The sequence below is a fragment of the Papilio xuthus genome, unplaced genomic scaffold, assembly GCF_000836235.2.
Source record: "Papilio xuthus unplaced genomic scaffold, Pxut_1.1 DF827461.1, whole genome shotgun sequence".
In the NCBI taxonomy this organism is placed as follows: Eukaryota; Metazoa; Arthropoda; class Insecta; order Lepidoptera; family Papilionidae; genus Papilio; species Papilio xuthus.
In genome coordinates this window covers 4705478-4724835 of record NW_013531188.1, presented here as the reverse complement: position 1 = coordinate 4724835, position 19358 = coordinate 4705478, and the positions used below count along the sequence as shown (strand labels likewise).

Here is a 19358-nt window from a genome sequence, read left to right as displayed (position 1 = left end):
GCGTCAAATAAAAAAAAAGTCTTATAATTTTGAAATAGCGACCAAAACAATCGATTTTTTTTACTCTTTTTCTCTCAACTTCTATCCGACATATGCAATTTTGTCACCTACTTGTATATTATTTTTATTTTCGAAATAGTGGGCGAGTTTATTAATTCTACGTTGCATTTATTCATATAATCATTGCTAAATAAAAGTAACAATTTCCTTGTTACCAAAGAGTGACAATTTGCTCTTTGGTGTCGTTTTACTGATGACCGGTTTGTGTGGTTTTTGTTATGGTTATACGTTACATTCGCCCTCACGCGTTCAATTGAAAATGAGAGCGTTGACGATTCTTTTTAAGCATTGATTAGTGGTCAGGGGTGTCGCGTGTTGCAGGGGTGTGCATTGCCGCAAGTGACGTCGCTGATACGATTATCCCAGCCCTTGGCTATAAAAAGTTACGCACGCGAGATTTTATTCGACGAATAAATCTGATGATAGACAAGCTATTTATTTATAAAATGTTTAAATAATTATTAAGAATAAACACTAGAACAATTAGAGAATCAAAACTGTCAATATCACAGGAAACTTATGTTTTTTTTCTAAAATCCAAAATAGTTTTGCTTTGGAATAAAATATTTTCATGCTTTACAATAGGGATGATTAACTTAATACGTTTGTTTACAATAAAACAGTATCAATTTTAATTACTCGTTCAGATATCACGTGATCTTAAGACTCATCTTGCTAGTGTCATAGGGCTGCGTCACACTCGCAAAAGTCGCGGCTGCGATTGCGGTCAGAGATAGGGTCGTCCCCTAGCGTTAGGGTTGCCACTACGTTTTGTTGAGATTGCTTATCGGATTGCCTAACTTAACCCGTGACGTTTCATCTTTGTTCACGATAAAAAAATCTTTTTGAAATATTAAATTTTATAAGGTCATGGGTACAATTTTTTTTTCAATAATTACATACAACAGAACAAATAATTTTACTATAAAATATTTTTTTTTATTTCAGAAACGTACGTTCTTTACTAGGATAATTAAAAGATGCACCATAAAGGTAGCACATTCGATTATAACGAAAAAGCTCATTAAAAAGTTGTGGCAATTGTTAATTTGAGCCGGTCGTGATTTCCCGCAACGCGCGACCAACGCAAAGTTTTTCTTTTGTCCTTGTTCCTGTTTAATTGAGGATCTGAACAGAGACTGAATTAACCAAATGAGGACGAACCCGCACTGTACTAGTCTACCTGTACGATTGGTACAGTCGCACGCATAATAAATATGTGACATTTTTTTTATTAAAAATTAAAATAGACAAGACATTAAAATAACCAAACTGCATCACTGACTTATATGAAAATCTACCTGAATAATATTTAGACATATCATCGTCCAAAAATAGTAATATTTAAATAACTACGTTACACACTGTCGTGATTTCATTACTTGTCGTTTATTTTGTTAATCACAGTATCAGTTTTAAATTCATTTTTAATTTATATACTAAAATAGGAGCTCGAAAACAAAAACACATTCACAAAAAAAACCTTAATTGAGACCATATAACGAAAAATGTTTCTCTAAATTTAATGCTACTAATAATTAACTGGCAAAAAAATCATTTACGTGCACAACTGTACACTACGACAAACATCGCGATCGGTCGCTCACGAAGCGCTGCCATTAGCGCTCCGTGGGCGTAATTAAAACCTACAGGGCTCGCGAATTAAAAACAATTAACTGGGGACCCGAATTGAGCACAATGGAGCTCTCGGCACGACTTGCAGCCGCCGAGAGGACAACACAACCGCGATTGATGCTTCCAGATATACAATGCTTATACTTTCGAAGAAAAGAATTAACTCGTTGCTCGCATAGTGCTCACATAAACAGTCTCATAGTGTAGATTTTCTGATATTAAACGACACTTAGCGATTCTAGCTATCGTCTGTGACCCCGTCTTCGTTGGATAAAACAAAAACTTAATAAAATAGCCTCTGTGTTCTTCTAGACTGTCTTCTAAATCTATACCAAATTTCAGCGAGATCCATGCCGTCCATCTTTTAAGTTTTATAAGAATTGATAACTTAAGTTTTAATATAATTACATACTTTTTATCTCAATACGTATATTTCTTTCTTTCTTTTATAAAGAAATGCTATAGAATCAATCATAGCACCTAAATTCTAGATATAAACGTGTTAATCGGTCCGTCAAATTGGGTTTTCAACGTTTAAGCTCGTTCAGAAAGCGCTGAGTCTTACAGAGGGTGCGACGCCATTTTTTTTTTGTCACGGCCTCGCATTTCTATTACATTCTCTACCCGCATGCTAGCCAATACCACGACGCTTCGTTACGTCTGACATTTATATTAATTCTAAACGATATAAAAAGCCCTATTGATTTATTTCCTTATTTTTTTAATTTTATGTTCTTAAATTTCATTTTCCTATTGTGATTTCAATTATTTTATTTATTAAGTAAAATAGTATTTAATTAGAAGAGAATATTATCTTTAATGCCCCCATTATTTATTTTGTTTTTTTTTCTCATAGGTAAAATATTGATTTTAATTTAAATTAAAGATAAGTTTGTGTTTGATTGTACTTATTAAGTCTAACATTATGTGTGCTCTAGAAATATAACAACATAATTTATTTAAAAAAAATTAACACAACTCAGAAAATTTAAGAGTACATTAAATAATTATGTACAACCCTAATGAGGGAGTTGTTACAATGGTGTCATATTACAACACGCGTCAACAAAAAAAAATATTTCGGTTTTTGATTCCCGCAGGCGAGTCCATTGTGGCGACCCCAGTTTGAACAATCGATTAACTATCATTACATCGCTTTATGAACACCGCACTGATTCTTAGTTACGATAAAACTTGTAATCATTTTATCATATCGTATTTAACATTTATAATATACAAGGATATACCAAAATCTCCCTTTCTTTATCCCGACTGTTTTTAGGGTTGGCGCACCATGTTTGGGACGTCTAGATCGATCCATCTTTTATTTTTCTTATTTCTTCTTAAATTTGTCACCTAAACACAACTTTTTATCTGCTCTTCAAAACTGTGTTTACCAAACCCATTATCTTACTAATATTATAAATGCGTATGTTTCGATGGATGGATCTTTCTTAGAAGGTAACTCTGTAACGGTTGCATGGATCTTACTGAAATTTGGAATAGGTGTAGAATATAGCCTGAAAGACCAAATAGGCTACTACTTAAATATCTTTTCAATTCCGCGCCAACAGAGACGCGGGCGACAACTATATGTATCCATTAGTGTACGTAATTTACAGAACTGTAATAATTGTCATTTAAAATATTGTGTTACGTAAACACAGTTTACATAGAGCAGTTAAATTAGTCAATTAAAATTCCAGTACAACAAAATATAGTTCAAAAAGTAGCTTAATATATTCAAAATCCCAAATCCTTTGCAATATCTGTGTGCACTCGTGTTCAACAGAACATTTTTTAGTCTGTGACAAAAAACTCATGCGTACATATATCACCGCATACATGACAATGGGGACTTTTTGCCAGAGGCTGCCGTGGCTTTTTGAACTGGAATTTTTTCACTCCATTCGTCCATGACGTGTAGGCGAGGCTCTATTTCACTCCATTGCCGTGTTAGGGCTGAACAAAATAGGTTTAAAAATAAAAAAAAATTGAATTTCTTGCTCATATTTAAACTTTAGCTCTCTAGTATTTTTACTTAACTCTACTATTATACAAAATAAAAATTAAGTCTTTTAAGTTTCGTTGCATTGATTCCTTATTTTATTTCAGCTGTATTAATTTTCAGTCTTTATCACTGTTTAAGTAATCAAATGTTATAAGAGATAATATTTATAAAAATCATAAATATATTTTTTATCTCCTAGGTGACAACCCTAGAGTGATCATTATTTTGCAACTCGGACCACAGTCGCCCTCCCGTTAGGTGTATTCCTCTTTATATGCTTTCTATGTATCTATGTTTCTCTATGACCTGTTCGGCTAAACCAGATGTGTATTCCAAATAAAATTTTATGTAATAAATACATGAAATAAAATACTAAGAACATTGTCTTATGTACCATATCTAGGTACACTTTGACGTCACTGATATACTTCTATCTATAATAAATACTCCAAAAGTCACTTGAAAAAATTACAAACTCCTTTATACACACATTAACCGAAAGTTATTTATCCATCGATCCAAATCAAGTAGGTAACTAAAACGAAATAATCTATTAAATAAACCCTTCAAAATATTGTGCTTCAATCGCCTCCATTAACCCTAAAACTGGAAAAAAGCGACGCCATAGACAATAGGTCGCGATGAGCATACTCACCGATATCCGTGCTGAGTGACGTCGAGTGGTATTGTCGATGGCAAGAGCCTCTAGTACGTGATTATATCGCGAAATGTCAAAGTGCAAAGATCGGCCCTTTTGTTGTACGACGCTTTGCGATCTCGTTCATTCGCGTCATTCAATGCTCCCCGCTATGATGTGTTCATTCATCAAAAAACCGCTCCCGGCTTGTGTAACTTGAATAGTGTGATATTAAAATTCAAAGAATGAATGGTATGTAACTATAAATCTTAAAACATTGATATATTTTCTAAACAATTATAAAGAAGAAACTATAAAGATTGTTTTTTTAGATTAAAAAAAAATGATAAAGATCAGTCACCTTTTAATGATACAAACAAAAAAAACGTACAAACACGATCAAAACTCAATTTATTCACACAAAATCGTATATGGTGTCGAATGAAACGATTTAACACATCCATTGAAGCTCGCAACCCTTCACATGCGTCTGATAAAATTGTAAATTTAAAATCCAATCAGCTCTTTAAACACTTATCCTGAAGCTCATCCCCTCCCCCCTATCCTCCGCAACCCCCACAACCCCCTATGTGTCAATCTTTCTTTTTCCGCTACATACAGCGGTCAGCTCTCTCTTTTGTTATTTAGATGAATCCAACCCATCTGGCTACAAGAGGTGAATAATTAGCCAAATTTTCTGCTTTAAAGTGCTACATGTTTTTATTAAAATGAAACAAAGAGTAACAAAATAAGGAATTATAAACATCTTATAATAATCTACCTAAATCAAACTTTACCATAGAATTTTTTTTAAACATTAATAGAATTTTATAATATATAATTACTAGATGTGGCACACGACTTAGTACGCGCGGGATCAAAAAATAGATAGAAAAATCCAACTTTTTTTTACACTAGTTTTTTTTATGCTTTTTGTATATAATGTTCGAATAAACTGTAAATATTTGTTTAAATTTTTTTACTTACCAAAAAAAAAGACTTAAGACGCGCTTGACATCAATCGGAAAAAAAGGGATCCCATTTAAATTGCTGGTTACAAAAAAAATTGATAAGTTTAATTTAATTATTCTTTTTAATTTTTACCTACGATTCAAAATCAACCGTAATATAAAAAAAAACATGATGTATTGTGTCCCATATTGAATTCGCATGATATACAACCACTAAACGCAATCGCCTTACGCTAATCAGATACTGGCATGTGATTTACTCTCGTAGTTATAATGTTAATTCTTCCGCATTCCTATATTCTCCATCTCTCTCCGAAGCTTAGTTTACGGCGTCATTAATGTTATCACAAGGATGCGCCGACGGTACGCTCACGTTGGATCTAGGGTTGACACGACGCAAAGGGATATAAAAAATTGTAACAAAGTCTCTGTTATTCAGTGTTAATGTAGCTTTATAATGGTAAAGGAATTTTTGAATTTATTCCTTCACTTACGACTTAAACGCCTTTTTTATATCAAAAGATGGCAAACGAGCGAGCGGCCACCTGAAATCGCTGAAATAGCGAAGTGACCGTTGCCCATAGACGTACGCAATTGCATATGCGTTGCCTACCTTTAATCGACGGAGGAGAGGATGCACAGAAAGAAAATATTTTCCCCTTCCATGCATCCTCTCATCCGTAAAGTCCACTTCCACTTCCCATCCTTTGAGAAAAAAGGTGGGAAGGAAAAGAGGACTAAATTAGGCCTCCGGGACGCACACTCATCAGACGAAACGCGGAATTGCTTCCACTTCACGCCTGTCTTCTGTGTGGTTGCGGTATTTCACCGGGCGAGCCGGGACAATACGTGCGAAGATGTTAAAGCGGGCTCTACCACTGTTGAACGCTTTCAAGAAAATAGCATTTAATTCCCTTAAAGGACGGCATTCAGTGGTTAATCTTGTGTTACGGATGTTTTCCACCTTATCCTAAATAAAACCTACAAAAAGAAAACCTCTTTATTATTAATATAGACATTAATACAGTTTTAAATTTTGCGTATATAAAAAAATGTAAATGCGATAATTACTTAGAATGTAGCAACCCTAACGTCCAGTTCAAGTATCGCGGCGATAGTCTGCAAGTGAGACGAGTCGTTAGTGTTTATGCGATTTCGATAGTTCCGCACTTTATCGTCCAGTTGCTGGTCGCTCGTATTTGTATTCGTTTGTATCGGAATGTCGGCCATTTTGAATCGCAGACATTTGCAACGCGTAAATCTAAAAATGTAGTTACACGGATCGTGTGAAGTTAATTCGGTGATTAAGACAAAAATCTAAATCATTGCATGTTACAATCGTTGTTCTTCCTCTAATTCTTAAATAAATTTCTTTTTTAATCTTTTAAAAAGTATCGACTGATTTATTGACCACTAATCTTACTGATATTATAAATGCGAATGTTTAGATGGATGGATAGACGTTTTTTTGAAGATACCTCCGGAATGACTGCATAGATCTCGCTGAAATTTGGCATAGATGTAGATCTGTCTGTCAGAACACATAGGCTACTTATTATGTATGTTTTTAATTCCGCGCGGACGGAGTCTCGGGCGACAGCTAGCTAGATATACAAATGACAAAATTAATTCATAATCCCGAACAACTGCGAGTTAAAAGAATAAAAATTATTTTATATTATAATAAAGGTGTGCACAGACAATCCCAGTTGCACAAGCAGATAAGGCACATGACAAGGTATTATGCCTGAACTCGGACACTATCTGACACCTTGACACTTGTGTCGCGACACTATAACCCAGTTGTTGCCGCCTCGCATTGTTCTTTTGTCGAGTGAAATTGTATGTAGACATTATAAACATGAGACGCATTTTTAAAGTTGTGTATGACAAGTTTTAAATATGTTTATGCGCCTTTCTAGACAATGAATTGCAAAGAATATTACATTTTTATATGACGACTGTGTTTTTATGGTTTTGCAAACTCACTACAAACAATTTAATGTCTTTTTGTTTATTCGAAACATCGAACATTTAGTATTTTCTAACCTAAATAGAAGACTATTATCCTGTTTATTTTCTTCATAAACAAACACACCATTGTATAATTATAATACAGGTGAAAATAATCTGCTTCGTGTCTGAGAAAATATTTCTCCGGCGCAGTAAAGTAACGGGTCGCGAATCGCCCGGCGCGTTGTTTACGCGACGCGATGTCGCGATAGCGCATGTATTGTGTGAACGCACCTTAACATTTAACTTCGCGCCTTACACGGAAACATTCCTTATTTAAATTTATTTTTGCAAATTGAGTATTTTCAGCCAGTTAGTTACATCTAAGGTTACTATAGTAATTTATAATTTAACTAGCTGTCGCCCGCGAGTTCATATGCGCGGAATTAAAAAAAACTTAATAAACATATGTGTTCTTCTAGACTATGATCCATGCAGCCGTTCTGAAAACCTTTAAACAAACATCCATCCATCTAAACATTCGCATTTATAATATTAGTAAGAAAAATGTGTAGTTTTATAATCTTTTCGGGGTAATGACGTTGATCTTTTTCAATAACATTTTCGACACCGCAACCGTTGTAAAAATTAAAAAAAAAATGTTGACACATGCATGGACCGTTGTGCAAATTCATTGTAATAATTCAACAAAAGCTATTTACAAACACCCGCTCGCCCGCCCACTCAAAAGGTGTTTATTTAAAATTTCGCTACACAATAAGATCGTCATCTTTTATTTCGCGCCATTTAATGCTATTTCAAATCATTATAGAACGCATCTCGATTTTTTCAAATGTAAAAAAATATATGTTTAATCTTAATTTCAACTTTATACCATTATAATAAGGATATTTTTACTTTAAGTACTATTTCTGACACCAATTTTTTTTGTTTTTAAATTTTGGAATTCCGTAACGAACAAACAAAAAGACCAGTAATTTTGACACAAAATTCACTATATCAAAATTGTAATTTTGTATTAAAATCTTTTAGACACCATTAAAGCATTATTTTATATCATTAATATAATTAAAAACAAGAATATTTTTATTAATATATTTCGATTTAATAATGTACCGAACCCAAGTAAACATCAAATATTACTCCTGGCTATACAGCGTACCTTGTGTCTATGAACACGTGTTTATAGCGTACAATTTGTGCCTATTGACTCATTGTTAGATTTAAGAATTTATTGCTCTCCAATATGTTTACTTTCAATTAAATATCAAGTTTGAATAAACAAAAATAACAACAGTCAATATAAAATTGAATACGATTCTTTAACATCATTAAAACTTAATAGCTTTTATCCGCGACATAATCCGCGCGGAATTAAAAAAAAAAGATAATTAGTAGCCTATGTTTTTCAAGACGCGGGTGAACGCTAGTGTATAATAACATTTGCCATCTTGTATATGCGTTTCTGCGTTAGTCTATGTTTCGTTCCATATAATTGACACAAATAAACATCTCCTATCACGATTAGGGCTCGGGGTCTTATTCTGAAGATTGAAATCTTGGCGACAAACAGCGGGCTCCTATTGTGGTCTCTAAATTTGTTTCGCTATTTCCGATCTGCTTACGAGATTATTTTACGATTGTAAAGGCGGCATTGTCGAGTGAAATCGGGTCGGGTATACAGGGTGCTACTGTTCGCGTGTTTGTTTAGTTTGATTAACACCCTGTGAAGAGATAAAACTAATTTGTAGCACACTATGGTGTTATAACAGATTTTGTTATGCAAAATTAGTATTATAGTAATTTAAAACTCAGACTCTAACTAATAATGTCTAGTTTTAGTGGATTTAAAATATTTTATCAGGTAAAAAAGACATATTTCTAACAAAATTATTTCCTTTTTTCAAAGCTTTTACGTTTTAATTACTTAAAAAATACTTTATCGTAAAATAAAATTTGTTTCACAAGAAAAAATCATTTATAATGTATAGATGGATGGATGGATGGATGTTAGAAAGTATTTCTAAAACAGATGCATGGATATCACTGAAAATTTACATAGATGTAGAACATAGTCTAGAGGAGAGGTAACCAATTAAGTGTCTTTTAATTCCGTGCGAATGAAATCACGGTCGACAACTAGTGTTATAAATTTAAAATCATAATTCCTTACCGATATTCATGTACGCGTCACTTTTAATAAGATTCGGTCGAACAGAGCGGCATTATGTCCATTCGTTCATTGTTCGTCAAATATTCATACGTTTCATTCAGCGCAAACATCTGCTTACAGTACACGCCTCTTGCAAGTTTTGTTCGACCTTTCTTCGCCTTTTCTTATCTGTGTCAGCGATTCAATGTTGATTTTTATCTACGTGTCCTCTTATTTTGATTTTTAATCTATGAATTTTCTATATAATTAAAAATATATTTCTATCATAATATTATAAATGCTAATTTTAAGATAGATGAGATGAAGAATGGATGAATGTTTACTTAAAGGTATCTCCAGAACGGATCCGGCTGAAATTTGGCATAGGCGTACAGCATAGTTTGAAGGAACACATAGGCTACTTATTAAGTTTTTTTTTTAATTCGGCGCGGACGCAGTCGCGGGGGACAGCTTGTTCTTAATAGTTTAAAAACTCGATTCAAAATAACGATTAAAAAGTCAGTCACACTTCAAACCCGCATATGTGTACTTTAATAAGTGGCAATTATATTTTTTTCTAAATAAACATGGCACCCGATAATGCGGGCCACGATCACCCTTTACTTTCAATAAATCGTAATCAAATTCGTCATGCGTACTAAAATCTGAAGGGGAATCAATAAATTACTGCATTTACTCTTTATCAATATTCTAAAGATAATTTATTATTCCGTCATCAGTTTTAAATTACTGAAAAAATGGATGATAAAACTGGACTTCATACAATTTTTTTATAATAATCTTAACGCGAAAAACCTACGACACAACCAAAATAAGTACTTAATTATAAAAAGACTAGCAATCGCCCGCGACTCCGTCCGCGTGAAAAAAATTTATAACCTATGTGTTCTTCCAGACTATACTCTACATCTATTGATTTCATCGAGATCCATTTAGCCGTTTCATCTAAACATTCGCATTTATATTTACTAATCTTAATAATATTATAAATGCGAATGTTTAGATGGATAGATTTATGAATGGTATTTTTGAAGGTTTCTTTAGAACGGTTGAACTGATCTCCATGAAATTTGGCATACATATAGAACATAGTCTGAAGGAACACATAGGCTACTAATTATGTTTTTTTTTAATTCCGCGCGGATAGAGTCGGGGGCGACAGCGAATCTTTTTATAATCGTTTTTTCGTTGTCGTGTCATTCCCATTTATTACTGGTCAGTACTTATTAGCCGACTTCAAAAACAAGGAGGTTATTTATTCGTTCGTATTTTTTTTTCTTTAATCGCTAATCATGTCAATGACGTTTCTATGTGGCCAGTTATTCAATGCATTAATTCCTATTCAATGTTGGGGCACAGTGGCGCCGCGACGTCACCGCATTATGAACGTTCATTACTGCTGATGGAACATTGATTTAACGGGTCAAATCTGTTGACACCACCATCAATACTATTTAAGCTACTAAATATTGTTCTTCATGAGATCTGATTCGTGAAAACATATTCTATATTGCTTCGATGAAATTGGAGCGGAGTAATTCAGAATATTAAAATATTTAGAGAATATAATTTATAACTAGTTATTGCTTATCGTAATTTTGGAAATAGTTTGTGTATTCTTAGTTTTCGTTATATTAGTTATTGTGTTTAATATTTAGACATATTCATTTATTTTCTTATATTAAATAGAAATTAATAATAAACCTTCTTACTAATATAATAAATGCGAAAGTTTAGATGGATATTTGTTTGAAGATAATGTCTGAATCGATCTCGATGAAATTTCGCATACATTTAGAACATAATCTGGAAGAACACATAGGCTACTAATTGTTTTTTATTTACGCGCAAGCAAATTCGGAATCGACTGCTAGTATTATATATAAAAAAAGTGCACCACTGGCTGAGGAATCCCATGACTCAATAAGCGGGCTGTTTCTAAAATAACTGCCTTTTGTATTGGATCCTTAATCCAACTGTTTAGTTAGTGGTTAAGATGTTGATCGAAGCTCTTCGATATCAGTCCATTCACCAATACCATTATCAGAATAATGGTAGTCGATTTCATCTACATGGTGGTGTTTAATTTAGCAAAAAGTCTGTTACTTGCTTTACTGGTTTATTCCATTCATTCAATGGTCGCGTTCATTCATTAATTCATCGTATCATTCAGTTCGTTCAGCGCGTGTTTGTGGCACCGTCGGGGTCGTTTCAATTAAACTATATTACAATGTTACGTCGTCGGTCGCTGGGCGCAGGGTTAATTGCTATTGGGCCGTCTTAGAATGATCTTTGGTCTCGAAAAATATTGTTTATACACCTTTTTATTTCTTATCTTTGTTTAGATTGACGTCATTAATTAATTGTTATTTAAAGCTACGTATTTAAATAATACCTTTATCATACTAGAGCAGATTGTCAATGATTATATTAAATATATTTCTACATAAAAAGGTTTGTTACCTATTAGGAACTTTGATTAGAATAAAGTATACATTTACTTCTTACTAATATTATAAATGCGAATGTATAGATGGATGGATTGATGTTTGTTTGATGATATCTCCAGAACGGCTCAATGGGTCTCGATGATTTCATCATGCATGAATTTAGAACATAGTCAAGAACACATAGTCTACAGCTATTTATTTTATAAAGTAAATTTAAAAAATAATTGAACATCTCGAAGACAACATAAATAAAATCACATAATTAAGTTCAATTAAACACATTCAGGTCAAAATAATAAAAGCGTTCCTATTAAGTATAATTATTCCTTTTAAAAAGTTCCTATTACGTGTCATAGGATGTGTTCCCATACACGGTAAGTCATTTAGACGCGTTCAGTTCATCAATTATGAGGTTTTATCAAAAGCAGCTGGCAGTTAAGACGGTCATAGCAATTAGTTGGAAGTGAGCGCAATTACTATTGCGTCACCCACTACCAGGGGGCGTGGTCGTGTTACAATTGATCCAGGACTCGAAGATGACAAAATTTGAGTCGTTCTATTCCAGGGTTGGACTCTTTCACTTAGATTTTTTTTTTATCTATTTTAATATTTTTGTTACCTATTTAATTTTTTCTAAGTATGGCCCTGTAGATTACTATTCCGTAAGGAGTTTTAGTTTCCACCCTGATAGCACAAAAAAATTCTATTCTATTCCAAAATGGTCAGAAATCTTAGAATTTCTTATTAAAACTTACTAATTCTTTATAATCAATTCTGAATAATGATTCAAGTTTTATTTTAAGCACTTTACTTCACCTTTAATCTACTTTTAAAAAAAAATTGAAAATTATTTTCTAACTGTACTTTATATTTTGCTGTCAGTACAGCAAGTGGTTTAATTTAAATGACGCATCGGTTGTCCGATGCATTGTGTAAGGAGGCCACTCGATTGTAGCAATTGTAATTAGTTGTGTTGCCTTGAAGACTGATTCCTTAATCTAGAACATTCGTTATTATATGACATTGTATATTAAAATATAAAGACAATTCTTACACCAAAATCTCTGTATAAAATATATGGTCATCCCTGTCTTTCATCTTTAATAAAACAAAGATGACAATATGTTTAATACGGTGGTTTTGGGCTTAGAAACCCATGATAAGTGTTTATCCTAAACGCAAAAGCTTCTACCAAGAGAGGTTCCATTGTCATTAAGCTTGTATTAATACGTGGTTTTTTTTTTAATAATGATAATTAACTTGACTTAAAGTCCTATTTCCCCGTAGTGGGGCACAGTGCGTCGCCAGTTCGCTCTATCTTGGGCTCTGCGTTTGGTCTCGGGCTCCGTAAGCGATTGCCTTCATGTCGGCAGCTACTGTGTGCCGCCATAATGATATAATGACAATATATTTCTGTACAATCATCATCAGCTCACTATATGTCCCCACCGTGGGGCTCGGAGCCTACCCTAAGCTAAGGGTGACTAGGCCATAGTCAACCACGCTGGCCAAGTGCGGGTTGGCTTAAATCACACACATCTTTGAATTTCTTCTCGGATATGTGCAGGTTGCATCACGATGTTTTCCTTCACCGTAAGAACGTCGGATCAATGTACATATGTAAATCGAAAATCGAAAAACACATTGGTACATGGCGGGTTTCGAACCCAGGACCTGCAGATTGTAATCTGTGTGACAAGTGCTGAAACCACTGAGCCACCGACGCTCTTGACAAGTACTTTCTGTACAAGTATTTAGTTATTATTATTATGAATTATAACATACAGTAATTATGAAAAACAAAACACTTAGTGACATCTGCTTTAGATCATAATGACCCTTTTGTTTGCTCGAGTCATTTCTTCCTTGTGTATAACAATAAAAAAATATTAATGTTACCTCAAATGTCAGCCAAATGTACAGAGGGGTACACTAATCGCATTAAGACGGTCTGCGTTCACGGACTATTATGTTGATACGTTTATATTCCGCTACGTGGCGAGGGTAGGAAAGGATTGCTGGAATCTTTCTTTGGTATTTCCTTCCTTTCTTATAATATGCTTTATTGTTATGAAATTTTTATAGACATTATAAATACTTATTTATAAATTAAGCCTGGAAACTTAATTTATATTTTATATAATTAATGATAAAAGAATAAAGTTGCAAAGTTAATGTACTTAAAAACTACATATGAATCGAACTTTCTTTTGTATGTATTTGATTACAAAATTAGACTTTATTAGAACTTTATTAAAGAATATTGGTAACAATAGTTTAAGTAAAATTAACACATTCAACGCTTTAAAAAAATATTAAAGTGGCGCATGGCGAGTCGGCATTGAAAGTGTTAAACATACTTTGTACCTCCATTGCAATAATATTGTAGGTCAATAGGCCAATTAACACAAAACAACGAATCGTAAAACCACGTTACTATAAAGCTATAAACACTTAATATGTCATGAGGCTAATAATTTGCCACGTAAGTGTTAATAAGCTTTCGTTATAAACAATACTAGCTGTCGACCGCGACTCCGTCCTCGCAAAATAAAAATAAAAATTAGTAACCTATGTGTTCTTCCACACTATGTTCTATATTTGTCCCGGAGGCCTAATTTAGTCCTCTTTCCCTTCCCACCCTTTTCTTATAAGGGAAGGATGGGAAGTGGAAGTGGACTTTCCGGATGAGAGGATGCATAGGAAGGGAAAATATTTTCTCTCTGTGCATCCTCTCTTCCGTCGATTAAAGGTAGGCAACGCATATGCATTTGCGTACGTCTATGGGCAACGATCACTTCGCTATTTTAGCGATTTCAGGTGGCCGCTCGCTCGTTTGCCGCCTTCTGATATAAAAAAAAATATGTATGCCAAATTTCATCGCGATCTATTATATACCTTCAAACAAACATCTAAACATTCGCATTTATAATATTAGTAAGAAGTAATATGTCGTAGTAATTATTACTTAATACAAGTATTCCAATGATAATGAATATCGACAGTTTAATGTTGCGCAAATTTTTTCTATTATGTTACGTCTTGTTTTTATCACGACCCTAATGGGTAAGGGAAACAAATGATCATTATGTTTCCAGGAAAATGTTCGCTGCAACTTTAATATTTATTATCATCGTTATTGTTTTTTGTTTCTTTTAATCTGATATTCAGATTTTTCTTTCATCTATCATTCTAGTCTACAATTCTTAGTTTTTAAAATTAGTTTACTTAGGCAACTATCAAATGAGATACATATTACTAAATTACGACCTTTAATCTAAAATGTTCTCCCAATCAATACTAGAAGACCAAAAAAGTATGGATGGACTCTGTGAAAGAGGATATACATAAGAAGGTGATTCAGATATGACGGCTGATAGAGATGTTTGGAGGAGTACATACTGTGCCGACCTTTCATACGGATAAGGGCAGTGATGAATCAATACTAGTAATTTGTCACTTCAAAATGTTTACCTTAACTTTAAGTTAGCTTTTAAGCTTTAGAATTAAATACATATTAAATAATCTTATCAATGTAGGGAAGAATGTCCGACACTGTGCCGGTGTACTGGCGCAACACTAGCCATACTAAAATGTCGACGTTTATGTCCCCTCACTATTTATTCTGACACTTGACTGGGTAATAAAAGCCTTTGCGTGCCAATGGATTCTAAATTATTATGTCTTAATCAATTATTTTAATTTGTTTTTATTTCCTTTGCAGATGCGTGCGGTTTATCCGACGTGCCGCACATAGAAAGCTTACAAGAGAAATCACAATGCGCTCTAGAAGAATACTGCAGAAGTCAGTATCCCAACCAACCGACAAGATTCGGCAAACTCCTGCTCAGACTTCCCTCTTTAAGGACCGTCAGCTCACAAGTAATAGAACAACTATTCTTCGTCCGTCTCGTCGGGAAAACTCCTATAGAGACATTGATAAGAGATATGTTATTATCCGGAAGTTCATTCTCCTGGCCGTATATGGCGACCATGTGACATTCGATGTGGCGACAGCTCGCGGCGGCCTGATCCTCGCCGTACGGCTTCTCGCCGTACCTGCCTCAGTTCAACTTCCAGAGATATAGTGAGGCGCAAGAGGACGCGGTGACGTCATCCACCGAGCTCCACGAACAGTCGGAGGAATACTTTAGAAGAGAGAAGGCCGATTGTCCGACTTTTGAACAGACATTCTACGCGTCAAAATCGACGGAGTCCGAAGTGTTCGAAGCGACGACATCGGAGTCAAAAAACAAGACGTCTTTGATGATTGACAACCTATTGAATCTTAGGCAAGAATCTTGCTCTTTAACGGACATTAAGTAAAGTGGGTCAGTAGAGTTAATTAGTTGATTTTGTTCCTTTGTACAAAAAAAAATTAAATTAGGTTAGTTGTAATATTTAATGATGTAAATAAAATGTTTTTATTATTGTAAATGTACCGAATGTAATATAATGATTAGGGTACGAGAGACGTGTTCTATAGATATCGTGGTTTCGACAAAATGTTTCCTTCTTAGGAATTGATTTAGGTTTCGGAAATAAAAACTTTTTATACGCAATACTTTTTAGTGATTGTTTCTTTTTTTAAATCTAAGAGCAATTGTTTGAAAGCAATGAAAATCGATCGTGCAATCTTGGTGTGTAGTTATCTATTATAATATAGGGGTAATAGTAATTTTGGAGGTCTTTGAAAACCTATTTTTATTTAATTAAAAAAAATCTGGAAGAAATTTATTTGAAATTGAAAATACATTCAGTTTGAATTTAAAAGTTATCAAAACGGTTACAATTTTATGAAATTAATAAAAAAAAATTATTGAAAATTTTTTTTAGTAAATTTAAAAAACATTTTTTGTACTGGTGCTCTATATTTTAAAACAAATAATTTTCTGTACAAATTAATTCCTTAAAAGCATTTAGTGTTTTTTCGATTCTTCAGATACTTTTATATATTATTTATTAAGTATTTAAATCTAAAAAAAAACATTAATATGAGTTGTAAACAAAAAAAAATATTTTATTGTTTTTTACGTGTGTCGTGTAAATTTTAATTACTTGAATTAATATTATTTTAGTGCAAATATATATCTTACTATCGAATACAATCAAAATTTATTTATGTACATTTTGGTTGTTACAATTGTGTTAAAAGATTCCAAAGAAAAATTTAATTCTTTGACATTTGATGACGAAAAAAAAAACTGCTTATTTAAAATACATTGCAGCAAATACTTTTCTAATATATTATCAGGAGCAGTAAAACAATTTACATATGTATTTACATACCAAAATAATATGTAACGAGATAGTAAAAACAAAAGGAAACGATTCATGTAAATATGCATTCAGCATAATATTTTTGTTCTAAATTTGTAAAAATTAGACCTTCTTTTCACTAACCCATTAACAGTAGCGTTAGGTTAGAGCGAGATTGGGCGACCATCAAGGGCACCGGGGATACGGGGGCGCCACAGGCGCCATAATCTGATATATAGGGGCACCTCTGGCACCCCCTAAGGTACCCTATCTCGCCGCTCGAAAAAATCTCGCCCGAGGCCTCAGAAATGCTACCCAGACCACTAAATGTGTACTTTACAGTAACCAAAAAAAATAATCACGCATTTTATATGACTTTTCTGGTACATGTAACCGCCGGTTTCCATTGTCAAAAACTAATACAAAAACATATTCTTGTCTCTTTCATTCTTGTTTTTTGTATCGTAATTTTTCGACACTGGAAATACAGGCTAATTTCACTTCTCCTGCCAAATCTATAAAAGCAATGTATTTATTTGCATATAATGTACAGAGATGGATGTAATTAGAGTGGGTGTGTATGGGACTGAGCGCTGTTGTATGGCGCGTCGAATTCAACAATAAAACAAGTCTCTTTGAATAAAACAAAGTATTTCATTTCATTCCATTCCGTTAAAAAAGCAAATATGAAACCAAAGATTTATTGAAAACTAGATGCCGCCCGCGACTCCGTCGCAGCAAAATTAAAAAAAAAAACCTTAATAAGTAGCCTTTGTGTTTCTCCAAACTATGTTCTACATCTGTGCCAAATGTCATTGACATCTGTCAAGCCGTTTTGGAGATACCTACAAACAAACATCAATAATCATTCGCATTTATAATACTAGTAAAATAGTAAGATTTATTTAAATTTTTACATTACTCTATCTAAGTATGTTTGTTTGTATTTTAAAAGACGAACGTGGCTATAGCACACAAAAGTACATCTAATATTAAGTGATGGCTACTCACAGACATCTGCAAGATACCTTAAATTAAAATTGCCTTTACCACTTTTATTAAACAGAGAAATCCATAACAAAAAGAAAATAAATATCACTCGCATTTCTATCCTTCCATTGTAAGAAGTATTGCAAATCCTGTCTGCCTCTCTATAAAGGTGATGTTATATCACATGTGAAAGCGACTACAAAAGGGTAGCGATGCTAAGTAACTGGTGCGATATTATAGACGAAAGTATAAAGGTAGTACCACACCATCGTGGGATCACATCGCGTGCGTCAGCTGTGTTCAACACGCAAGCCGAGATTCGCGCACGTGGGAATTTCTACATGAATATAGTTTCCGTAGTAATTAATTGCTACAAAATTACATGTTTATACGAAATTATGATTTTACTATGAATTGTGTTGCTGATATTTTTCATAAATAAAATAGATTATTAATCTTGTGTGCCCGTTACTAACAGCGAAAGTATTAAAGAGATTTAAACTTTCCAACCTTTTTGGTAAAATAAATAAAATGTAGAGTCTTAGATTACGAGAAAGAAAAAAGATTTTAAATTAAAATTAGTCAAGCCAAATTACTCAAGAATCTTAAGTCATAGAATATTCTAAAAGTTACGTATGTAACGGTACAGTAAATTTTAAGTATGCGACCTGTTCATTTAGAAGGAAACAAACTCTTTATTTTCTTCTTTGAAGCCAACGCATCTGCGGTTCCTTTGGTATTGCAAATATCCATGGGCGTTGATGAACACCTCGTTGTTCTCGCTGCTCGCTTGCTACCTTCTCTTATAAAAAAAAGTTAAAAAGAAGACCTAGAATTCACTTTCTTGACCAAATTTACAAATCTGCTGCAAATATTTAAGATTCGGAAGCATTCGAAAACTTATAAAAAGTAACTAAAGTTATCTTCAGGTCTCGTTTAACTATTATTGAGTTCGCCCTGAACATTATATGTACACTTAGGTGTACTCCGTAGACATTTCAGTTATATACAGGGCGTAGCATAACTTTAGGTACAAATCAATCGTATCAGTCGCGAGGCTTCACCTTAACGCAAGTATCCGCGGGTCGTGACCTCCGACCCCATTGGGCGACCCCTGCCCCGCCCAACGCCCTTTACCTAACTGAAATACTACTGAAGTGTCTACAAATTGATTATGAAAACGTCTACTGAAACGAAC

General features: G+C 33.7%; 1 protein-coding gene across 1 annotated transcript in view; it reads left to right on the top strand.

Moving 5' to 3' along the window:
* The window catches only part of svp (COUP transcription factor 2), a 77803-nt gene extending 61120 nt beyond the window's left edge, over positions 1–16683 (top strand). Inside the window, exon 5 of the mRNA XM_013314212.1 lies at positions 15636–16683. Within this exon, the coding sequence (XP_013169666.1) occupies positions 15636–15910 (275 nt within the window). The 3' untranslated portion in view covers positions 15911–16683. The remainder of the gene's footprint in view (positions 1–15635) is intronic.
* The last annotated feature ends 2675 nt before the right edge of the window (positions 16684–19358 follow it).